At 51.2% G+C, this 22,580-nt stretch overlaps 1 protein-coding gene across 3 annotated transcripts in view; it reads right to left on the reverse strand.

Annotated features, from left to right (window-relative positions):
- The window catches only part of Rimbp2 (RIMS binding protein 2), a 90,317-nt gene that overhangs the window by 62,095 nt on the left and 5,642 nt on the right, over window positions 1–22,580 (reverse strand). For all 3 annotated transcript variants that reach the window (XM_028870200.2, XM_028870204.2, XM_028870203.2), the window contains exons 2-3: window positions 9,143–9,247; window positions 2,405–2,455 (exon numbers count right to left, since the gene is read on the reverse strand). In XM_028870200.2, the coding sequence (XP_028726033.1) occupies window positions 2,405–2,455; window positions 9,143–9,244 (153 nt within the window). In that variant the 5' untranslated portion in view covers window positions 9,245–9,247. The remainder of the gene's footprint in view (window positions 1–2,404; window positions 2,456–9,142; window positions 9,248–22,580) is intronic.

The raw sequence follows: 22,580 nt of genomic DNA on the forward strand, positions 1-22,580 counted from the left end.
TGTCCCTCTTTCGCATCAGCCAACCTGAGGCCACCTCTGACACGTGGCTCAGCCCCATCCACATGGGACCCTGCAGGGCTGCATAAGACAGAGCTTCATCTGGGCCTTTTCTGGGCCTGGGAATCAAGTCCCCAGAGATGCTGTGATGGTCTAAGGATCCCTCTTGAGAACCCCTCATTTCTCAGTGTGTGTGGTTTTTTGTTTGTTTGTTTGTTTGTTTGTTTGTTTTGGTTTTTCGAGACAGGGTTTCTCTGTGTAGTTTTGGTGCCTGTCCTGGATCTCACTCTGCAGACCAGGCTGGCCTCGAACTCACAGAGATCCTCCTGGCTCTGCCCCCCGAGTGCTTGGATTAAAGGCGTGCACCACCACCGCCCGGCATCTCAGTGTTTCTTAGTATTATTCGTCCTTGGTCTGAGCCAGGGACCACACTGGGGAAAGTCGGGAAGCAAGAGCAGAGTACCCTGTTCCCTGTGGAAGGAGCTTGCTGTCGGCTCTGGAAGGACGGGACAGGAGGGCGAGCATACAGGGGTCACACAGTGGATTCTGATGACCCATAATGGGATTCTAGGCATGCTGCCAGGCCCTCCCATGCATGCAACAGTCCCAAGGAACATCAGTCCCTGCCTCTTGCCCATGGTCATCTGAATTCACAGCGCTGGCAAGCAATAGGAAGCCGTGTACACAGGGCCAGCTCAGCACTCCAAGAAAGTGTTTGTGTATCCCTCTGCCCACTCCTCAGCTGCCACCAGGCTGAGGGGCCCTGGTCTGCACGCATACCCGGCACCTGTGCAGAGTCAGACCCTTAGGGTGCTTTGGAGACAGGAGGAGGAGGAGGAGCAGACCCAGGCTCAGAGCTGCCCACATAGGGAAAACACCACAGGGGACATGCACGGGTAGGAAAGCCACACTGAATACCTGCATGCACTCCAGAGTGTTCTGGGGGGGAGAGCCAGACAAGACAATTACAGAAAGATGGCGTGAATGCAGCGCACGGTGCCCAGTACAGCCCACGGCCCAACGGCCTTCCCCAGCTTCTGAACGAAGGCATTGTCACGCCGTGGATATTAACACAGCTCAAAGCCAGGCTGCAGCGATAACTCAGGGGGAGATGGAAAGGACACAGGCAGCCAAGTCTGCAAGCTTCGGGGCAACTGAAGAAAGGGGCTAGCCGGGGGAGGTCCGACTAAACTGTGGATGGAGAGGAGCATGTCCATCTGTAAGCGGCCTGGTCCATTTTCCCAGGATGTGTGTTTTCCTGTCATGCAACACACGCAACGTCCCTCCTGATACTAACTAATGGGAACGTTCCAAAGGTCAGTGTTAATACGTGGGAGAGTGGCCACACAGCCTGCCCTGTGGGAGGAATAGATTCCGGAGGGTGACGCACGAGGTGCACACACTCTGTGTGCTTCAGGTAGACAGGGCTACTCCCGCCGTGGCAAGGGGAGGGACACCCTACAATTACCTGGAAAGTTCCCCTCTCCTGGCAGCAGGCAGGCAGCCTGGCGAGCCACACAGTCAGTCCAATTCACCACTCTCCCGCTCACACCGTTAGTGAGTGGTCATTAACTGGTCACTATGCACGAGCAATGATTGGCAAAGGCTGCTAATTAGGGACACCAAGAGCTCCATTTCCTTCTACCTGTCCACTGTTCTCTAAGAAGGCTGCCACAGGGCCAAAGCCACAGACCAGGAGTGGTCACTCGCAGTGTGCCACCCCAGATGATGGGACCTGGTGGCTGTTCTGCTTCCACGTCCCCAGGACCCCTGAGCAAGGTCTGCACGTGGCTGTGATGACAAGGATCCCAGAAGTGGCTGGTGTGGCACTAACCACTCCCCAACCTGTGGGTCACGACCTGCACAAGCTCACATATCAGTTATTCTGCATTTACATTACAGTTCATACCAGTAGCAAAATTACAGTTATGAAGTAACAATGAAATAATTGTATGGTTGGGGGTCACCATGACATGAGGCACTGTATTAAAGGGTCGCCATGGTAGGAAGGTTGAGAACCACTGTCATAGACCTTCCCTTCTCTGATCCTGCAAATGTCTCTGTGGCAGGAACACAAAGCGTCAGCAATGCCATCCCTCAGAGGATGGAGCCCCCAGGAATGACCCAACACTGATCGTAGAAGAAACCCTTCCTCATTTCCCATTGAAGGCAGCTAGCCAAAAGGCACAGCCCACTGAGACACACAGCTCGGGTCCAGGCTGTGTGATTGAGGAAAAGTGGATTCACCTCTCTGTGTTCTTTTCTCAGTGGCAAGGATAAGCTTGTGAGGATAATGTGAGTGAGGGGGTGCTGTGGCCACATCTAGTTTCTGACATGCGGCGGGTACCATTTATTTTCTGGCACCCCGATACCCCGCCCCCAGCCTCACCCACCCACCTGTGCTCACCTCTAACAGATGCACTGCACCTTCATGCTCCTTCTTAGCTTCAACCTGAGCCTGTTCATGATGGAGAAAGAAAAGAGTATTTAGGAAAGAGAGGAAGGATTCGGCTCAGAACCCACGTGACCAGAGTGGGCCCGTGGGTCCTGATTTCCTAGTATGAGGGCGGATCCTGCAAGTCTTCCCCTGAGCTGCACCAGGTGGTGAGGATCCGGCTGGTTCTGATGATCTTTGGGGAGTCAGGCAGAGAAAGGGTGGACTCTTAAGAATGGCAGCTGGAAGGAGAACTGGCCCCGCCCTTTGCTCATCCCTGCAAGGGGGGAACTAGCCAGGGCAAGGCTGGAGAGCTCACCCTGGTGGTGAGGATGGGGGAGAGCTGGGGGGCTGACCAACCCTGCAATTACCCAGACCCAGATCCAGGGTTGGCACACCCCAACATCCACCCCATCTATGGAATGATCTCCATATCATCTGCTAGAGCACATGAAGGGGCATGTCCTGTAAATCCAAAGCTGCAGGGTCTCCACGACAGGATATCCCAGTGAGGAGTCCCAGTGAGGGCCCAGCATTGATAGTGTAGCAGAAGCCAGAGACCTCCAACCAGACCAATGACTCTTTGCAATGAACACGTGCAAGTTAAGATATATGGATAAAAGGGTTTATTGCGTGACTCACTGTATCACACACTACAGCTTCCACGATGGGATTGAGTTTTCCTTCTTTTTTTTTTTTTTTTTCCTCTTAAGTTTTATTTTGTTTGGGGGAGCCAGGTTGCAAGGGCAGAGGGTGGATGTGAAGGAATGGTTAAACGAATGTGGTGGAGATGCATGATGTGAAAGGCACAAAGAATAAATAAAAAGAAAGCTAAAAAAAAAAGAACAGCAGGCTGGAATGATGGAGCATATGAGGCACGAGAGTCTATAATGGACCCAGCACCCAGGAGGCGAAGCGTGTAAGAACAGCGAGACAATGGAGATCTCCATGCTAAGTGAGGGTACAGATCTCTTTTCATCGCCACTGCCTGGGACTGGCACTAGCCTGCTAAGCTCGAGGTCTCCTTGAGGTCAGTCCAAGCCTGGGAATACACCAGAGTTGACATGTTCTCCCAGTGCAAGCGCTCGGAAGCTGGAATAAACACAGGAACCAGTTCGTGGCCCTGTAGCTAAGAAGGAACCATGTGGATTTGAACCGGACCAATGGGATCTCCATGCTAAGCCTGAAGAGTACTGTCTTCTTGTCCATCCTCCTGCCTGGGAAACATGGCACTAGCCTGCTTAAGCTCCAGGTCCTCCTTAGGTCTCCCTGGCCTGAATGGACGCACCGTGGTGCATGGTGTCTCAGCCACCTTGCCAGGGGGGACCAGCGTCGGGGGGCCTGGCCCCCTTTCCCATAGTTAAAGTGACACCACACAAAAGAAAACATGTCACAGTTGTACTGAAGACATTTCGCATGAGAGCCCCTGTCTGGCAAAGAACAGTTTACAGAGAAAATTTAAATGCAATCTCATTGTTTCCTGTCTCCATCCCTTCTGAGATTCCAACATAGTGACAGTCCACGCCATATTTGGCTTCATGGCCTCATCACCTGAGAATGCCTGAATTTTTACTTCTGAAGGAAGAGACTAAATATAATCCCAGACTCTCTCTCTAATTAGTTTATTTGATGACCACAGGGTCTAATTCCAGCCAGGAGCCTCTGCTGGGGGAAACTGGGAGAAGGGTCCTTTCCTTTGGGACTTGAGATGAGAAGTTGGAGCAACTGCAGCCATCTTACCATCATGAGGAGGAAAGGCTAGAGTGGCCATAGGCCTCCACATTAAAACCAAAAGTGAAGCTGGCCCAGAGGAAGGCAGAGAGAAATGAACTATGATGGCATTTAGGATTCAGCTGTGCCTGAAGCAGCTAAGTTCAGGCCCTGGGCCTGGCTACACCCAAAGTCATACTGTAGTAACACAGGCAGACAAACTTCCTAGGATAAACGCCATCACCCACCGGTAAAAATATAATGCTCTCCACCAAAAATGGATAAACTGAGGCTCAGGGGGTCTGAGGTTGTAGCATGGGATGCAGTAAAGAGACGGCTCAGGCCCCTGCCTCGCCAGGCTGTGTGTCCGACTAAGCTGAACCCATCAGTGGCTCCAAGCGTTCCCTAGCTTCATTTATTGTTTCATTTTGAGGCGAGGTTCTGTGTAGCCCAAGCTGGCCTCGAACTCACCATGTAGCCAAAGATAAACTTGTGATCCTCCTCTTCCTTCCACCACCTCCCATGTGCTGGACGACAGGTAGATGCTATCACAGCAAATGTCTGCCATACCAAGGGCTGACCCCAGGGCCTCACACGTGCCAGGCAAGTGCTGTACCAGCTGAGCGACATCCCCCCCGCCATGCCCCATTCCTCAGCCTGTGAATTGGTTTGTCTCTGGGCCCGCCAGTCTCCTGCCTCATCACCTGCTCTAATTAAGAAGCCACGCGTCCATCTGGACTCACCCTGGGGTTTCCATTTCCGGAGAGTATCAGCCTGGACTTCGCACTGTCGCGGGTGAGAAGTGAGCATTACCTCATCGCCTTCGCTGTGAGATTGTGTGTGGGCCGGGCCGAGGCGAGAACTCGGCCCCATGGCACGGACTCAAAGGAGAATATGCCCAAGATTTCCGTAAAGCTCATTCACCACGCGCGCATGCGCGCGCGCCTCGTTCTCACAGATCCCCAATGAGGGTGTAAGAGCCAGGCGAGCCGCTAGAACCTGGCCCCGCTAATCACACGGTTATTGAATTCGACTCACGCATTGACACTTGAAATTGTTTCTTTCCAAACAAAACAGCAACAGTGACAGAAGAAATAACAAAATGGGGCAGGAGGTGGGGGAGAGCGGCGGGGGGGGGGGGGGGAGGAGAACAGCCGGGGAACAGAGAGATTTTATAAATATCTCTGTCGTCGTCGAGTCAAAGACAGTTTTCAACTGTCAGGATTCAATCAACAGAGCACTCAGGCAGGCCGGGGGGAGGCTGGGCCAACTTGGCAGCAGTGATTCCGTCTCTGCCCCTGGATGCTGATCAGGAGTTCATTTTCATAGGCCACTTCCAAGCTGGGCCATTTGGGCGATTGGAATAGATGGTTAAATTTAACACTCTATGTTGGCAGCTCCCGAGTCTCGGAAAAAAAAAAAAAAATCTCAGCAGTAACTCAAGCGAGGCTCCTTTTGGGGCCAGTGCCAACATAGGGGGAAGTGTGACCTTCCTGGAGACAGGATGCTTGCAGATGGAGAAGCATGGAGGGAGAGTTATGGCTCCCGTGGATGCCTATGGTGCTCCCCAGAACAGAAGGGACCTATCACCTGCAGGGTCAGTTGTCTGAGAGAGAGGGACAGTCCACAGCTGCAATGGTAGATTCAAGACAGACATGCACACAGGAGGGATACGGGACACAGGCACAGGACACTTGGCCCGGGAGCCATCCTGTGCCGGGGAGACTGGCGTTGGGATGGAGCTGAGCAGACTCATTCTTATTGCCGTTATTTAAATTAGTTTAAATGAGCCTCTTGTAACTATTGGAGCTGCAGGGCCTCAGACAGGAGCCCCGAGTTGACATTCATCAGGGCTGAGATGTTGACAAGCACATGTCCACATCCCGGGGGCCTGTCTAGGAAAAATGGACACGTGGTACCAAAGCTCCGGGCACTTCTCAGCGGCAAGGGCACTTGCCTAGCGTGTACAAGGTCCTGGCTTTCCCTCTCCAGAAGCACAGACAAGAGCAGGGTCTACGCTGTCCTGAGTCTATGTGTGGTGTTGGTCTGTGCATACCCAACTCTCCACGTATAAACAAAGCCTAGACTTCCACTGGAAGTTTAGAAATCAACAAAGAATACGCCGTGCAGCACACACTGGCTGCCTCTTCTGTGCCTCCCACTCCAGAAAAAGACCCAGGATGGAAAGCTGCCGCTCCGAAGCACAAGGCCTCGTATGGCCAAATCTTTGTGTATACAATTGATGGTTGTAGGACAAGGACACAGATGGCCTGAGACGTGGCAGTCTAGGATCACAGGATGGCTCTGAAGAGGTCATCATGGGATCAGGCTTTCATCACAGACCCTCTAGCCCATGTGCAACCTCAAACTCCTTGGTAGTAGCTATACACCCCAGGTCTCAGGATCACAAGTCACTCAGCAGACACTACCAGGGTGGGTAGAGACATGTTCAATGGCAAGAATTCACCATCACTGTCTCACAGAGGCACTGTGATGAGGGATGTATAGGGGACAGCATCTTACCCGCCTTCTCTGTGCCAACCTGGCTCCCCGGCTCTGGAAGTCACCCAAGTGATCACTGAGTACCTGCTACAAGATGACTTGTCCTGGAACCCTGTTGTTCCCAAACCAACAAACAGACACATCTGGATACCGTCCAGGGTGGACCTGGGTCCCACGCCGGTGCCCAGAGTGTAGTTTGGTTGGGAGCAAACTCACACAATGGGACAGCTGTGCAATATTCATGGCCCGGGGGCCCTGAGAGGTGTCAATTCCCTTCAAGGTGTTAGTCATCATGGGGCCTGATGCGTTCTGTACCTCCATCCTGAGATGGCAGAGTCTGGGGCTCCCCGGATGCCATATCTCACTTTTTGAACCGGCTCAGTGTCTGACAAAGAGCCAGCGCTTTAAGGAAGGCAGCAGTCAGCATGGGCCGTGCTCAGATCATGCCATCCAGAGAAGACCATGAACTTGGGGAAGAGCTCACCGTCTCGTTCCACCCCATCTTCTACCACCCTCCCTAGCGCTTCTTTATTTGAGCCGTCGTTTCTAAGAAATCATAGAAATTGGCATCCGATTTTATCTAGTTTCTCTTCCTCTGTCCTCACAGAGGAAGAAGCATCCGTATGTCCAAAATAAAGACCGTGATGCGGGGACAAAAGGATCAAGGGAAATTGGATGACAGACAAAAGCAGAGATGCGCAAGCAGGTAGGGCTGGCTCCTTTTCCAATCAGAGAGATAATCCGGTCAATATGACCCTCAGGCTCCCAGGGAGCCATCTGTAAAGGAGCCATATCCTGTCACCCTTATTAGACATTATTTGTGTTTCTGCAGACTCTTTATCTGTCTCAGATGGACCCGGCTTGGGGATGTAGCTTCCAAGTCGTAATGAATAGATGAGGGCAGCATCCTGCTCCTCCCAGCCCTGGGGAGGAAGATAAGAATAATATCCTGACAAAATATTGTTTCTCGGTACGCTGGCCAACTTGTTATGACAGGCAGGATGGCTGTGACAGTCCCCATGAGCAGTAGCTTAATGAAAGCTAGACCTAATAGAAGGTCTCGGTTATTGACTAGAAAATGGGGCTTCAAAATTCAGCTACCTGTTGCCTCTGCCTGATAAGCTCTGGTTGGGAAAAAGCAGACAGATTTTTATCACCACCCAGTTGGGTGGAGCAACTGAGCGTCCCTGTAAGATCAAAGACCCATGGCGATCATGGGACAGGCATGGGACCACACAGAAGGTACTGGAGTCACCCGCTACCCATCCTGGCCAGCGCTGAGCCAGGGCTCAAACACTCACAGCCCGTGCCCACAGCCCAGCCTCTAGTCTCCAAGGGGCTCAGGTGCGGGTGCTGTCATACCTCTGACACTCAGTGGGTAAGCTCTGCCCGCAGGGGCCAACTGCCCTGCTTAAGAGAGTGAGTGAGAAGGAAGGAGGAGATATGGGCTTGAGGCAAGAGAAGAGAGAGGTGACAGCCAGTCAGTCTCTGGTCTCCATATTCTGATTCTCCTGCGTCCCTTCCTCCCGGCCCCTGTTCTTGCAACAGGGGTCTTCCTACCTGGGAAAGAGACAGGGCAGCAAAGCAAGCTTGGGTGGAGGTGGGGTTGGCTTGCTCAGCCCCACCCATCAGAGTGTGGTGGAAGGCATACCCTGAATCATCTGGTCCTGCTTCCTTCCTTCGTGATGTCTCTCCTCTTTTCCCTTGGCTTCTCTCACCTCTCTGTCTCTGTCTCTGTCTCTCTGTCTGTCTCTGTCTGTATCTGTCTCTGTCTCTCTGTCTGTGTCTCTCTCTGTCTCTGTCTCTGTCTCTCTCTGTCTCTGTCTCTCTCTGTCTCTGTCTCTCTCTCTCTCTGTCATAATGGGATCTTGACATAAATATACCTAGATTTACCACTTAATAACACATGTAATAATACCACTTAATACCAACAGCAGCTATGAACTCAAACTCTTCCGTTCAGTGATGTCATAACAGGCCATGACAGGAACGTGTCAAGACTTACACAGACATAGCCTAGGTCCCCATCCCTCCACCACACGCTGCAGCGTTGGCCTGGCCTTTGCCTTTCCCTGGGACAGGATTTCATCCCAGGCCAGGGTGAAGTCAGTGAGCAACCCGCCTCCCCAAAGCTGAAGCCAGACACGCCCCTGGGCAGGAACTGACTGCATGCTTTTCCTGCCACAACCCAGCATCTGATGGGACAGTTTTGCATGGGTTGCGTGTTACGAGATAGAGCCTAGAGTCAGTCTAAGGGGAACCAGGGCACAGAGTGGAATAAAGGCCACAAAAAGGGCTCTGCAGTCCCCAAGACTCAGCCTGGTGCACAGTTATAAAAACCTCCCCAGGCCCAGCAGCAGGCATGCACACACATACACATACTTTACCCTCCCAGCACATACACACACCCCACCCTCCCAGCCAAGCACACAGACATGGACACACACACACACACACACACACACACACACACACACACACACACACTCCTGGGCTCACCTGCTGCAGAAGCTGGATCTCCTGCTGCTTGGCATTGAGGATAGCCAGGGCTTGCTCATGCTCCAACTCCAGCTGCTGCCGCCGTTCAGCAGCCTCTCGCATATGCTGTGGGGACAGGGAGGCCCCCTGAGCACCTGCTGCCCACCACCATGCAAGGACAGCAGGCTTTCTCTGCCCCCAACCCCCACCCCCCAGGAGCGGCACGACACACCCGCCTCCTCTCCCAGGCTTTTTCACTGGGAGGCAGAGAGATTGGGAAACCCTGGTCCCCAGGCACCCTCCCCTGCTTTGGCTGTCTATATTCCCAGCACAGGAGAGCTGGCAGAGCTGCGGCTCACAGGCGGAGGGAACCTCCTCTTCCCCCAGTGTGGCGTGGGAAGGCGTTCGCTCCTCTTCCTCTGCCTTAGCTCAGGTATTTTGCAAACACCAGACAAGGCTCCTATCCGCTCCTGCCCAGCCTGCACTGACTGATTCCAGGCTCTTACCTGCATCAAAATCACATGACCCTCCACTAACATTGAAGGAGAATGCTATAGCTCTCCTTTTTGCCCGTGGGGAAACTGAGGCATGGTCTCACCATAGGATCAACGCCAGAGTCCACACCTTCCATGGAACCTCAGAGTCCCAAGCTTTTACCCTCACCGCTAGCTCTGCCCTGCAGCATGTCTCCCAGAGATGGTCCCAAGGCACGAGGTAGCGTCTCATTTGCCTGGAGACCACCCAGCCATCTTCATCAGAAAGACAAGTTCAAGCCCTCAGAGCTCAGGTGCTAATGATCACCTTTGATCTCTGACCACCAGCAGCCCACTCCAGAATCCCAGTCATGAGGATCAACAAGAATGTCAGAGGCTGCAGAACCCAGACACTGTCACTTTGACCAACCACCAGCCTGGCCACACCAGCACGTGTGTGAAGAAGAAGCTCACATGTGAGCCTCATATGTGAGATGCTTCCCAGCACAGAGGTCGCCGAGAACAAAACATTGACATTTAATTTTTACTTCCTTCTTTATTTTTTTTATATTATGAAACATCTATGGCCACCTTTCCCAAAGTTTGAATCTTGCGTGTGTGTGTGTGTGTGTGTGTGTGTGTGTGTGTGTGTGTGTGTGGTATATGTATGCATATACACATGTGTATGCAGGGGCCCTTGCATGTACTCTCTCAGAGGGCAGAGGATGGCGATGGATGCCTCCCTGTGTAACTCTCCACCTTCTTTTTTGAGACAGGATCGCTCCTCAACTTGGAACTCGCTGATTGGCTAAGCTATCTGGCCAGGAAGTCCTCAGGATCCTTCTGTATCTGCTCCCCACCTCCACCCCCACCCCCAGTGCTGGGATGACAGGCCATGCCTGGCTTTTTAGGGGTGCTCAGGACCTGAACTCAAGTCCTCACTTGTACTGAAGGCACGCTATCCACTGAGCTAATCCCTTAAAGTCTGAACCCTTTGCCTGTAAGTCTCAGTTCCTTCCAAGGCAGGAAGGTTTCAACACACACTACCTGGGTACCAGAGACAGAAGCAAGATCAACCGTTCCCTTAAAAATGGGCATGTGGTGGCTTTCCATCTGCAATCGACCCTGCAGACCTGTTACCCTCCTTCTAGGCATCCTCTGAGGGTCATTAATATACTTACGTTCATGATGAAGGGGAACCCTGGCACACGGGACAGAGACTCAGTGTGGCTACCTGCCTCATTTGCTTCAACTAGTTGATTTATTTGCTTGTTTGTTTGTTTGTTTGTTTGTTTTTGTTTTTCAAGACAGGGTTTCTCTGTGTAGCTTTGCACCTTTCCTGGAACTCACTCTGTAGCCCAGGCTGGCCTTGAACTCACAGAGATCCGCCTGGCTCTGCCTCCCGAGTGCTGGGATTAAAGGCATGCGCCGCCGCCGCCGCCGCCGCCGCCGCCACCACCACCACCTGGCTCTATAGTTTATTTTTAATCTGGCAATTTTATTGAGTCTTGGGGAGTTTGTTGTTGTTTTGTTTTACTATCTTTATTTAGTTGGTTTTAGATTGATTGACTGGTTGACTGATTGACTGATTGATTGATTGATTGATTGATGACAGAATTGATAGGTAACCAGGCTGACCATGAAATTGTGATCCTCCTGCCTCAGTTCCCAGAGTGCTCATATAATACACATGTGGCATCATGACAGTTGGGTGCCAGGCTGGCCTGGAACTCACTATGTAGCTGAGGATGACTTTAAATTTCTGATTCTGTTCCACCTCCCCAGTGCTAAGATGCAGGTGTGAACCATCACTCTTGGTCTGTCCGTCACTTAGAGTTGAATCCAGGGCCCATGCATGACAGCATATGTACCCTACCAAATAAGCTACACACACCTCCCATCCCCTGATGTCAGAGTTGTAAAGTTACCTCATGAAATGAGAGACATGTCTCTGGGGGAAGGTAAGTGACACTGTTTCCTGAGCATCCCCACCTCACGGCACCAAAAGGTCCACTCTCCTCAGAAACATTGTGGAGCCTGTTTGCCATAGTGGTGATAGAATCATAGCCTACTGCACTCTAGACATATGCTGTACCTCTGAGCTGCACCCTCAGCCCCTCACTGGGGGATTCTAGGCAAGAGCTCTACCACTGAGCCACACCCCCAGCCCTTCACTGGGGGATTCTGGGTGTTGTAGTTTGCTTCTCTGTTGCTTTTATAAAACACATAGCAAAACCAACGTGGGAAGGGAAGGGTTTGTTTGATTGACAGGTTACAGTCCATTAGAACTCAAGGCAGGAACTGAAGCAGAAACCATGAGGAACGCTGCTTTCTGGGCTTGCTCAACCTGCTTTTTTCACACAACCCAGGACCACCTTTCCCAGGAGGGGCACTGTCCATAGCGGACTGGGCCCTCCCACATCAGGAATCAATCAAGAAAATGTCCCACAGACCTGCCCATCTGACAACCTGATGGAAGTAATCCCTTGGTTGATGCTTTGAACTCCAGTTTGTGTCAAGTTAACAAAATCTAACTAATCTATTAAGCAAATTCTCTAGTGCTGAGCGACATCCCTAGCTCCTTCACTGGGGAATTCTAGGCAGGTGTTTTATCACTGAGACAAGCCTCCTGCCCCTCACTGGGGTTTCTAAGCAAGTTGTCTACCACTAAGCCACACCCCAGCCCCTCACTGGTGGATTCTAGGCACACACTCTCCCACTGAGCCAAGACTTCAGCCTGGGCCGAGCCTCTGTTTTCAATGGACACAGGATTTCAGCTGGTTGCTTGTTGGCCTGGAAAAGTCAAGTCTTCCCTGGGTGCAGTGTTCAGGCACCATGACCTCTGCATCCCCTTTACTGTCTCCATAAGTCACTCCCAGGGAACTCCAGAGCTGTAATTACCCTGCACCTCCGCAGACAAAAGTGATGGTTTCTCCGTTGCTATGGAAATGCTCGCAGGAACTCAGGATGCTGGGAAAACAGAACTTCCCAAGATATGAAAAAAAAAAAAAAAAAACCTAAGACAGTTACTCTAACCTGTTCACACCGGGGCTGGGCTGGGTCATTCCATCTGACTGGAGACACGGCAGACAGAGGACCACCAGGCAGCCACTAAACGTACCCTGGGGATTTTCCCAGAACCTCAGGGACACCAAAACCGTAGCTTCTCAGACCCCTCGCACAGCAAGGCACAGGGTTGACATACACTTCCTCCACATCCTTCCCACCATCACTGGATGGCACAGACAGAACACCCAATGCTGTGTAAATAGTCACATTTGTAAATAGTCACATTGTGTCAAGGGAACAACACCACTCCGGGACAGGTGCACGCTTTTTTTTTTTTTTTTTTTTGGTTTTTCGAGACAGGGTTTCTCTGCGTAGCTTTGCGCCTTTCCTGGGGCTCACTTGGTAGTCCAGGCTGGCCTCGAACTCACAGAGATCCGCCTGGCTCTGCCTCCTGAGTGCTGAGATTAAAGGCGTGCACCACCACGCTTTTAAGACACCTCCATCCATGCCGGCGGAATCCTCGGACAGCAGAGCCACAGGCATTGTGCCATCTGGACCCTTGCCACCTGCTCCAGTGTGGCGTCCTTCAAGGTCTGACTTCCTGAGCAGGAGATGGGCGGTGTGGGTGTTTTCATGGAGTCTTCCCGTCTGTTAGTCTTGATATGTTTGGTTGGTTCTGCTTGGCTGTGGCTGCCAGTTTGGCCCTGGAGATTTCTAACCATAACCATTGTGAACTTCATCCTGTCCCCCACATCCCCAACACCTTCAGTATGATCTTACTGATGAGCAGCACAAAGCACAATGCATTCTTAGGACACAAGGTCTGGCAGATCCCCCATCCCATACCAGCAGAGAGCCCCTGGACACAACCATCAGAATTCTCTGGGTTCCTAGGGAGCGCTGGGACCCCTTATATCAGTCGCCAGCTCCTAACAGAACACTTAAGGGTGGGAGGGTTTAGTCTGGATCCTGGTTTCAAAGACATCAGACCATCATGAAGGAGGAGGCAAGGTAGCAGCGGGAGCAGAAGCGAGGAGGCACCATAACCTTCAGAGGTCCACGGTGGCACAGCTCCATAATCTCCCAAAATGGCGCCACCAACTGGGGACCGATGGCTCAAACACATGATCCTGTGAGAGACATTTCACATCCAACCCACAGCGCCCCCAAACACTGACCAGTGAGGTGACCGGGGCTCTGCCACTAGCCCTACAAGGGACCACGGCAGCCTTGGTAAGTTGGTGATGGGAAGTGAGGCCCAGGCTGGACCAAACACATGCCAGAGTTTTACAGAGTTGATGCTGAGTCCAGTGCCACTGTGGTGGTTGCTACTCTACAACAGACTCAGAGAGGCCAAGCTTGTTGCCTACCACCACACAGCCAAAACACGGCAGAGCCTAGACACCATCCGAGAATGTCAAAGCACAAAAGCCTTTGTGCACATCCCTGACCGCCACCATGGCCATCGCCAAACTCCAAGAGGGGCAGGTGGGTCTCCTCCCATCCCACGGACCCTGTGCGGCAGCCGCCTTGCAGCTGTTTAATTGCACAATTATCCCAGCTAATTTCTGCGCTTCTGTTTATTTTGGAAGTGGGTGCTGCTAAATGCAGCCCGGGCACTCTTTATTTAGTGCGGGAAAGGAAGTGATTAGTGAGAGGAGGAGACCACACTCCTCACGAGGACTCAGGAGACATATTAGCCAAACTCGGACACAGCTCCAGATGTGGGGCTTTGCAGGCTGTGGGTCCTCAGAGGTCGCAGGGGAACCGGACACATGGGCTTCCTGCTGGGAGGCACAGAGCTGATGCAGGCTCTAGTACCAGGTGGAGGCAAGTCACTTTTGCCTCCCCCATGATGGCAGAGAGGTAGAAGGGCCCTGGGGACATGGTTCTGGCAGTAAAGTGCTTGCCTCAAAAGCATGAGGACTTAAGTTCAAACCCCAGAAGCCTCATTAAAGAGCCAAGTACGGAGGTGTTTGCATATTATGTCGGCACTAGAGAGGTAGAGACAAGACGGTGCTTAGGGCTTGCTGGTCAGCCTAGACTAATCAGAGAGTTCCTGGTCAGTTAGAGACCCTGTTTCAAGCAAAAGGGGGCCAATGCCTGTGTTACTCAGGGCTCTCTAGAGGAACAGAACTTCCAGAAGGAACCTATGCATATGTAGAAAGGGGCTTTGTTAGAATGGCTTACAGGCTGTGGTCCAGCTAATCCAACAAGGGCTGTCTACCAAAGGAAGGTCCAACAACCCAATAGTTGTTCAGTCCATGAGGCTGGGTGTCTCAGCTGGTCTTCAGTATACCCCAGAATTCCAAAAGAAGTAGGCTAGAATGCCAGTGAAGGGATGGATTTGCCAGAGAGAGCAAGAGCAAGCAGGCAGAGAGATAGTGTGGTAGCTTGAGGAGGAATGGCCCCCACAGACTCACGTGTTTGAATGCTTGTTCCACAGGGAGTGGCACTATTAGGAGGTGTGGCCTTGTTGGGAGGTGTGGCCTTGTTGGGAGGTGTGGCCTCATTGGAGGAAGTGTGTCACTGTGGGGGTGGGCTTTGAGGTCTCAGAAGCTCAAGCCTGCCTAGTGGTTCACAATTCGCTTCTGCTGCCTACAGATCAAGATGTAGAACTCTCAGCTCCTTCTCCAGCACCACATTTGCCTGCACACCGCCATGTTTCCTGCCATGACGATAATGAACTAAACCTCTGAAACTGTAAACCAGCCCCAGTGAAATGTTTTCCTTTTTAAGAACTGCCATGGTCATGGTGTCTCTTCACAGCAATAGAAATCCTAACTAAGACAGCTAGTTTCTTTCTCCCCTGTCCTTGATACAGGCGGCCAGCAGGAAGTGTGGCTCAGGTTGAAGGTGGATCTTCCCACCTCAAAAGATCCAGATTGAAAATGGGTCTTCCCACTTCAAATGGTTTCATTAAGAAAAATTCCCTCACCGGTGTACCCAGCCACTTGAGTTTTAGTTAATTCAACATGTAGTCAAGTTGACAACCAAGAAGAGCCATCACAGTGCCTGGAAAATGACACCCAAGGTTGTCCTCTGGCCTCCACATGTACACACACACACACACACACACACACACACACACACACACACACGAGATTCCCCCAAAGGACAATAGACTGAGGCTTTTTAAGCAGCCGAGGGAAGAGACTGGCTGGTAGATGTCCTTGCTTCATTGTCCCCATCTCCAGCCAACCCATGTCCCCTCAGTACTGCCATACACCTGCCTCCTTGGTCCCAGGACCTCCAGAAAGGATGGATTCCACTCACATACCCACAGAGAACGTCCACCCCCCCCCCTCAGCTCTGTGCCTGGAATTCCCCTGCCAACATGACAAACAGAGGTGTCAGCATTCTGTGTCCTTCTCTGTCTCCTCAGAAAGAATCGCTCAGCAGCTCTGATGAGTTCTGGGCCAGCCCTCCTAGACACGGTCCCTGGACATCTATCTGTGGGGTTCCTGCTGCTCCTGTGGGTCTATAACCATGGGAATGGCCACTGCTCTGCTTCTGCCCTTCCTAGATGAGTTGACCTGCTTCCCTGTCCTTATTGCCACTTGTATGCTTGCCTTCCAGAAGAATCTTCTCCATTTATTGTCAGAGGTTACTTCTGAGCCCCTAGGAGCCCGACAAAGCCCAGATTCAGCTTGTGCCAGAGACAAGCCCTGATGTCTTAATCGGTGACAATCAAGCCACTAGATTCTGTAGCTGAGGAGATGGGAGCCATTCTCCATCCCCCTCCGTCATCATTCAATATCCAAGACATTAAAAGACCTCTTCACCATCCAGCCTTCCCCTACACTTGCTGGTGTCTGCATCTGCTGCCAGGTGAGTCCCAGCCCCTCCCGCCCAGGTCATGATCAGATATCTCTTCAACTCAGGCCTGCCCACTCCCCTTCAGTAGTCCCTGAGAGACGGTTCCCAGTCAAGCCATATTCATCCCCTCACTGTCAAGGCGCAGCAACCACCACCCAACTTGGGAAAAGTTTAGGCCGGACCACAGCTGGCAGGCAACTCGGGGCCCAGCCTCCCTGCCGGCCTGAGCTCCTCACTGCTCCTCCCCCCCACCCACAACACCATACTTAACCACTGCAACCTCTACTTCTGCACCAGCCCCATCCCACTGCCAGGTCTCAGCCCACACCATGTCTAATGCGACACAAAGTATTCTGGTGTGTCTGCATGGCTGGCCATCTAGTTGTGTTCCTCTGATATCGCTTCTCCTCTGACCTGTCCCACCACACAACAACTGGATTGGAAAGCCTGGCTTGTGACTGGGCCACTCTGCCAGCCCACGGCCCTGTTCTCTCCTCTCCACGTGAACAGCTTTTGCCATCCTTCTACACGGGCTATGAAGGGACCAGGGGAGTTGAAGGATCCTTGTGTCCACAATCAATCTAGATGCTTCCACTTGTACGTGTGTGTGCACTAACACACTTAACTGGGGGCCACAGGAGGGGAACTCATGACAGGCTTGACTGTGAGGGATGGGTGAAGACAGAGGACTCAAGACCCAAACTGGTGTGACCAAGGGCACACTAGCTCTCCCGGAGGATTCCTACCACACCCTCACGCCTCACACTTCTCTGGGAGAATGGCTTCCCAGCTCAGTGAGTGTCACGTGACAGAGGGTGACAGAAAGTTGAGTCAAATATAGGAGTGAGGGGGGCTAGAAGACAGCCCAGTGGGTGGAGTCCCCGCCACACCAGCGGGCAGAACTGAGTTCAGATCCCCAGCACCCACAGAAAGAGCTGGTGGTGTGGCGCTGCAGCACTGGAGAGGCAAGAGACAAGAGGATCCCCCCAAGCTCGCTGGACAGGCAGCCTAATGAAATCAGTGAGTGTTGGCTTCAGCTAAAGAGAGGTAAGGTGAAGAAGAGACGGGAGGATGGTCCAGCAGGCTGAGGCGCTCTCTCGTACACAGGCAGGCCGGGTGACCTGAGTTCAATTCTTGGTTCCCACAAGGGGGCAGTGTGGTGGTATTGTGTTCCCCAAAATATCGTGTACCTTAATAAACTTATCTGGGGTCAGAGAACAGAAAAGCCACTGGTTAGGCAGTGGTAGCACACGCCTTTAATCCTAGCATTCCAGAGACAGAAGTCCCTCTGGATCTCTGTGAGTTCAAGGCCACATTGGAAACAGCCAAGCAGATGACACACGCCTTTAATCCCAGAAAGCCAGCCTTTAATCCCAGGGAGTGATGGTAGAAAGCAGAAAGATATATAAGGCGTGAGGACCAGAAACTAGCAGCATTTGGCTGGTTAAGCTTTCAGGCTTTGAAGCAGCACAATTCAGCTGGGATTCATTCGGGATGAGGACTCAGAGTCTTCCAGTCTGAGGAAACAGGACCAGCTGAGGAACTGGTGAGGTGAGATAGCTATGGCTTGTTCTGTCTCTCTGATCTACCAGCATTGACCCCAATAACTGGCCTCGGGTTTGATTTTATTAATAAGAACCTTTAAGATTCCTGCTACAGGGCAGCAAGAAACTGACTCCCAAAACTTGTCCTCTGATCTCCATGAATGTACTGTGGCATATATGTGGCTACACACACACACACACACACACACACACACACACATACAGAGACAGAGACAGACTATGATTGGTTCGAAGTTGAAATTCATGGAGCCAGGTGAACAGTATAAGCAAAGAGAATTGAGACAGAAGGCGGCCGGGCTGAGAACCTAGTGTATCTTCGGGCCAGCCCTAGCACAGAGGAATAGATGAGATGTGGACAGAGAAGGAGGAGTCTGCTTTCCAAACTGCCTGAGGCAGGCATGACCCGTGCTGTAGGACACCACCTCACCCAGGTTGTACTTGTCTCTGAGATAGGCAGCTAATCACAGGCTGCAGACAGACGAACCCTGGAAGAGGTGAACCTAGGTTCCCTCCCATCCTCTCTCACATGCCATCAAACAGGTGGGGTATGGTTAGACTCTGAACTGAGAACTCTCTAGGGCTCGGCCTGCTGACCTGTACAGGAATAGAGAGGAACATATACCATATCTGGCTGGCCCGATCTTCACTGTCACTACTGGATTTAGGATCTCCTAGGAGATGTTCTCTGGGCGTGGCTTTGAGGGTATTTCCAGAAATAACTAATTGACCAAAAAAGGCTTTATCCTGAACATGGGCAGTGCCATCCCCTGGTCTTGGACCTTGCATTGAATAAAAATGGAAAAATCCAAAAATTAAGCATATGAGGACACAGAAGCTTCCAGTCTGAGGAAACAAGATCAGCTAAGAAGTTGGCCAGGTGAGGTTAGCTGTGGCCTGTTCTGTCTCTCTGACCATCCAGCATTTCACCCCAATAACTGGCCCCAGGTTTGTTTTTATTAATAAGAACTTTTAAGATTCCTGCTACATGCCGGGCGGTGGTGGCGCACGCCTTTAATCCCAGCACTCGGGAGGCAGAGCCAGGTGGATCTCTGTGAGTTCAAGGCTAGCCTGGGCTACCAAGTGAGTTCCAGGAAAGGCGCAAAGCTACACAGAGAAACCCTGTCTCGGAAAACCAAAAAAAAAAAAAAAAAAAAAAAAGATTCCTGCTACAGGTAGAGGCACGAGGCTCAGAAGTTCAAGGCCATCCTCAACTACATGTAAGTTTGAGACCAGTCTGGGCTATATGAGACCTTGTCTTCAAAAAAGAAAAAGAAAGAAAAAAAGTAAAGGAGAAGTCAAACTGAGCACCAGTATTTACTACTATCTGTTTCCCTCTCTACTGAGATGTGAGGAGGTGAGAAATTTTAGCTGCAAGCTCCTGTCTCCATAGAGTCGCCTACCGCCATGACTTCCCACCAAAATGGACTGTAGTCCCTCAGACCATGAGCCAAAATGAACCCTTCCTCTCTTAAGTTGCTTCCACCAAATTTTTTTTTTTTTTCTAATCACAGCAACATGAACAATTGCTAATACAGGAAGCTCATGGCCAGAGCAGGATTTTAACCCATTCTAGTCCCCTGGACTTACCTTCTTTTGTATTCCTCTAGGTCCTCACTCTTTGTGAGTCTCCAGTGGGTCTCATCACAGTGTGAAATGTCCCTACAGTACCACAAACTCATCCCCACCCTCCTTCCTGGTAGCTTAGGCCACCGAGCACCTCTTCTTCCTCTGTCATGCAGGCTAGAGCATGCAGAGTCGCCAAACAGGTAGCCATGGAATCTCACCAAGGGGTGGTTCTCACTGTCTCACACATGGCATCCATGGTGGTTTAAACGAGGTGTCCCACATAGTCTCGGGCATTGGAGTACTTGGTCCCCAGTTGGTGGCACTGTTTTGGAAGGCTTGGGGGTGGCCTGGTTGGAAGAGTTCTGTCACCAGAGGTGGGCTTTGAGAATTTAAAAGAGTCTCACCATGTTGAGTTTGGTTTCTCTGCTGCATGCATGGGTTCAAGATGTGAGAGCTCAGCTTCTGTTCCTGCGGCCATCATTGCCTCTCAAACACTTTAGAACTGTAAACCCAAGTAAACACTTCCTTCTTTCTGTAAGTTGCCTTGGTCATGATGTTTTACGACATCAATAGAAAAGTAACTAATAGAGTGTCCACATGGTGACAATGCTGGCTGTCCCTGAGCACACAAGATGAAGGCCCCCTTGAAGGGCCCCCCGGTTCCCCCAAAGCAGTATCTACCCAGTGCCATGCCTGGCTCCCGGGGCCTTGTGCTACACAGAGAGAAAACCCCACCACCCAAAAGCAACACCATTTACACACCATAGGTGGAGGGAAATCACCATTTTCCAGCCTGCCTGTGGCAGGATTTATTTTTAAAGCAATGGTATTTATAGCTGCATGTCAACATTAGCCGTGGTGCTTAAGTTGCCTACAAATGTCAAGGGCGGCCTCCTGAGGAAGCGTGGCTGCCATAGGGAGCAGACACAGAGCTAACTGAGCTATCCCTTCCTCTCCCCCTCGGGGAATCAAGGGTCCTGTGCTGTGACTGCCCTGCTTGAGCTGAGGCATGAAGCAAACATTGGCTTCCCTTGGCAGGTCTTCAATATGACGGCTTGGAAAGCCACGTCAGGGCCTCTGTTATAATAGTGGTAATGGAATGGGAGACATTTTGTTGTGTACAAGTGCGTGCATACATAGGTTCTGAGTCCGCACCTTCAGCCATGGGAGGGAACACATCAGGCTATTTGTGCTCAGTGTGCATGGCTTCCTGTCCCATCCCTACATCAGATTTACTCGCCACAATGAGAGAGTCATGAAAGTCCCAGAAATTAAAATCTATTCTCACCGAAAGGAGCTTAGTATCTCAAACTGGGGGGAAGGAAATAGGTAGCAATCCTTAAGAGTCTCCCTGTGGGCTGCTGGGATGGTTCATCAGATAAAGGCGCATGCCACCAAGACTTATGACCTGGGTTCAATTTCTGAAACCCACGTGGTAGGAGAGAATCAACCCCCACCGAATTGCCCTCTGACCACCACATGCTCCCCGTGGCACACGAGTTCATACACACACAAACACACATCGTACAAGAAAGTAAATAAATAAGGTGTAAAAATTAAAATCTCTGTGGCCAGTATTTCTCTATTCCATCTATCCCCACAAGGGACCCTGAAAACCAAGGATAATGAAAACATCACTCAAGTATGGAAAAGCTCAATATAATTCACATCCCACATCAGTGGTTCCCAACCCCCAGGGCCAGGGGTAGAGGCCAGGAATTGGGAAGGGGGGAAGCAAAGTGAACCAGACTGCCTTCAAATGCCGCTAGTAGCACACATTAGCCAGATGTGTGTGCCAACACAAGGGACACATTTCTCTGGGCCTTGATTTTTCTTGTTTGCTTCACCAATCAATCAGGAGCCATCAGGGAAGCAGTATCTAGTGTCTTCAGCTAAATTAAGTGATCAGGGTTAAGACAAATGGTGTGGCAGTGTTTGAAAACAGAAAAGTGTATGAAAAAAAAAGCAGTGCGTGAATGTGGCCATTGGAATAATTAGCCACAGACTGATGTCAAACAATAAAACATAAGACAGGTCTCATTCACTTACTGAACATCTGGTTCGCACCATCACACTTGGAAGGCAGCGTGAGCTGTAAGGTCATAGAATTCAGACAACCGTGACCACCAGACAACTGACAGATGAGTCACATTGACAGACACAAATGCCCAGCCCAGCCTGCCATCAGCTTCCCAGCATCAGGCTGGATGGGTCAATTCCTCCTTATGCTCCATTCGGCAGTGAGTGAAGACATCTCCCGGTGGTTGGTGAGGATGTCAGTATGCGCCTATAGTCCTCTGCAGACCTAAGGACCTCATGGTCACCAGAACTGTTTCTAACACAAAGTGATTGCCGAGTCTGTCCCTAGGATGCCTGTCACCGGGCATGGTCCGTAAGCCCAGCAAAAACTCATGCCGAAGCCCCATAACATTCTAACACTGTCCCAACTCTTAATGCCGCCTCCAGCCATGAGGAGCTCCTGTGGCCTCCACCTTGAGCTCAGATTCTGATCATGACCTCCTCTCCTCCTGATGGGCACTGCCACCATTTTCTGACTAGATTGCCCATCATTCCTGATCCCTGCTTTGTTGTGGAATATTACTTTAACAGGGCAAAGATGTGTTACATGTATTTATGCTGCAGAATATTATTGTAACGGTGTAAAGCTGTGTTACATTTGTTTATGCTGCATTTGTTTAACTATGTAGGATGTGTTGCTGTTGCACCTTGCCTGTCTAAGGCACCTGATTGGTCTGATAAAAAGCTGAGCAGCCAATAGCTAGGCAGGAGAGGGGTAGGCGGGGCTGGCAGGCAGAGAGAATAAGTAGGAGGAGAAATCTAGACTCAAGAGAGAAGAGGAAGAGAGGTGAGAACGAGGGAGAAAAAGGAGATGCCCAAGGCCAGTCAGGCAGCCACCAGCCTGCAGACACAGAGTAGGACAGACAGACAGAAAGGTTAAAAGCCTGAGGCAAAAGGTAGGTAAAGAGAAACAGGTTAATTTAAGTTAAAAGAGCTAGCCAGAAATGA

Source organism: Peromyscus leucopus, chromosome 23, assembly GCF_004664715.2.
Source record: "Peromyscus leucopus breed LL Stock chromosome 23, UCI_PerLeu_2.1, whole genome shotgun sequence".
Lineage (NCBI taxonomy): Eukaryota > Metazoa > Chordata > Mammalia > Rodentia > Cricetidae > Peromyscus > Peromyscus leucopus.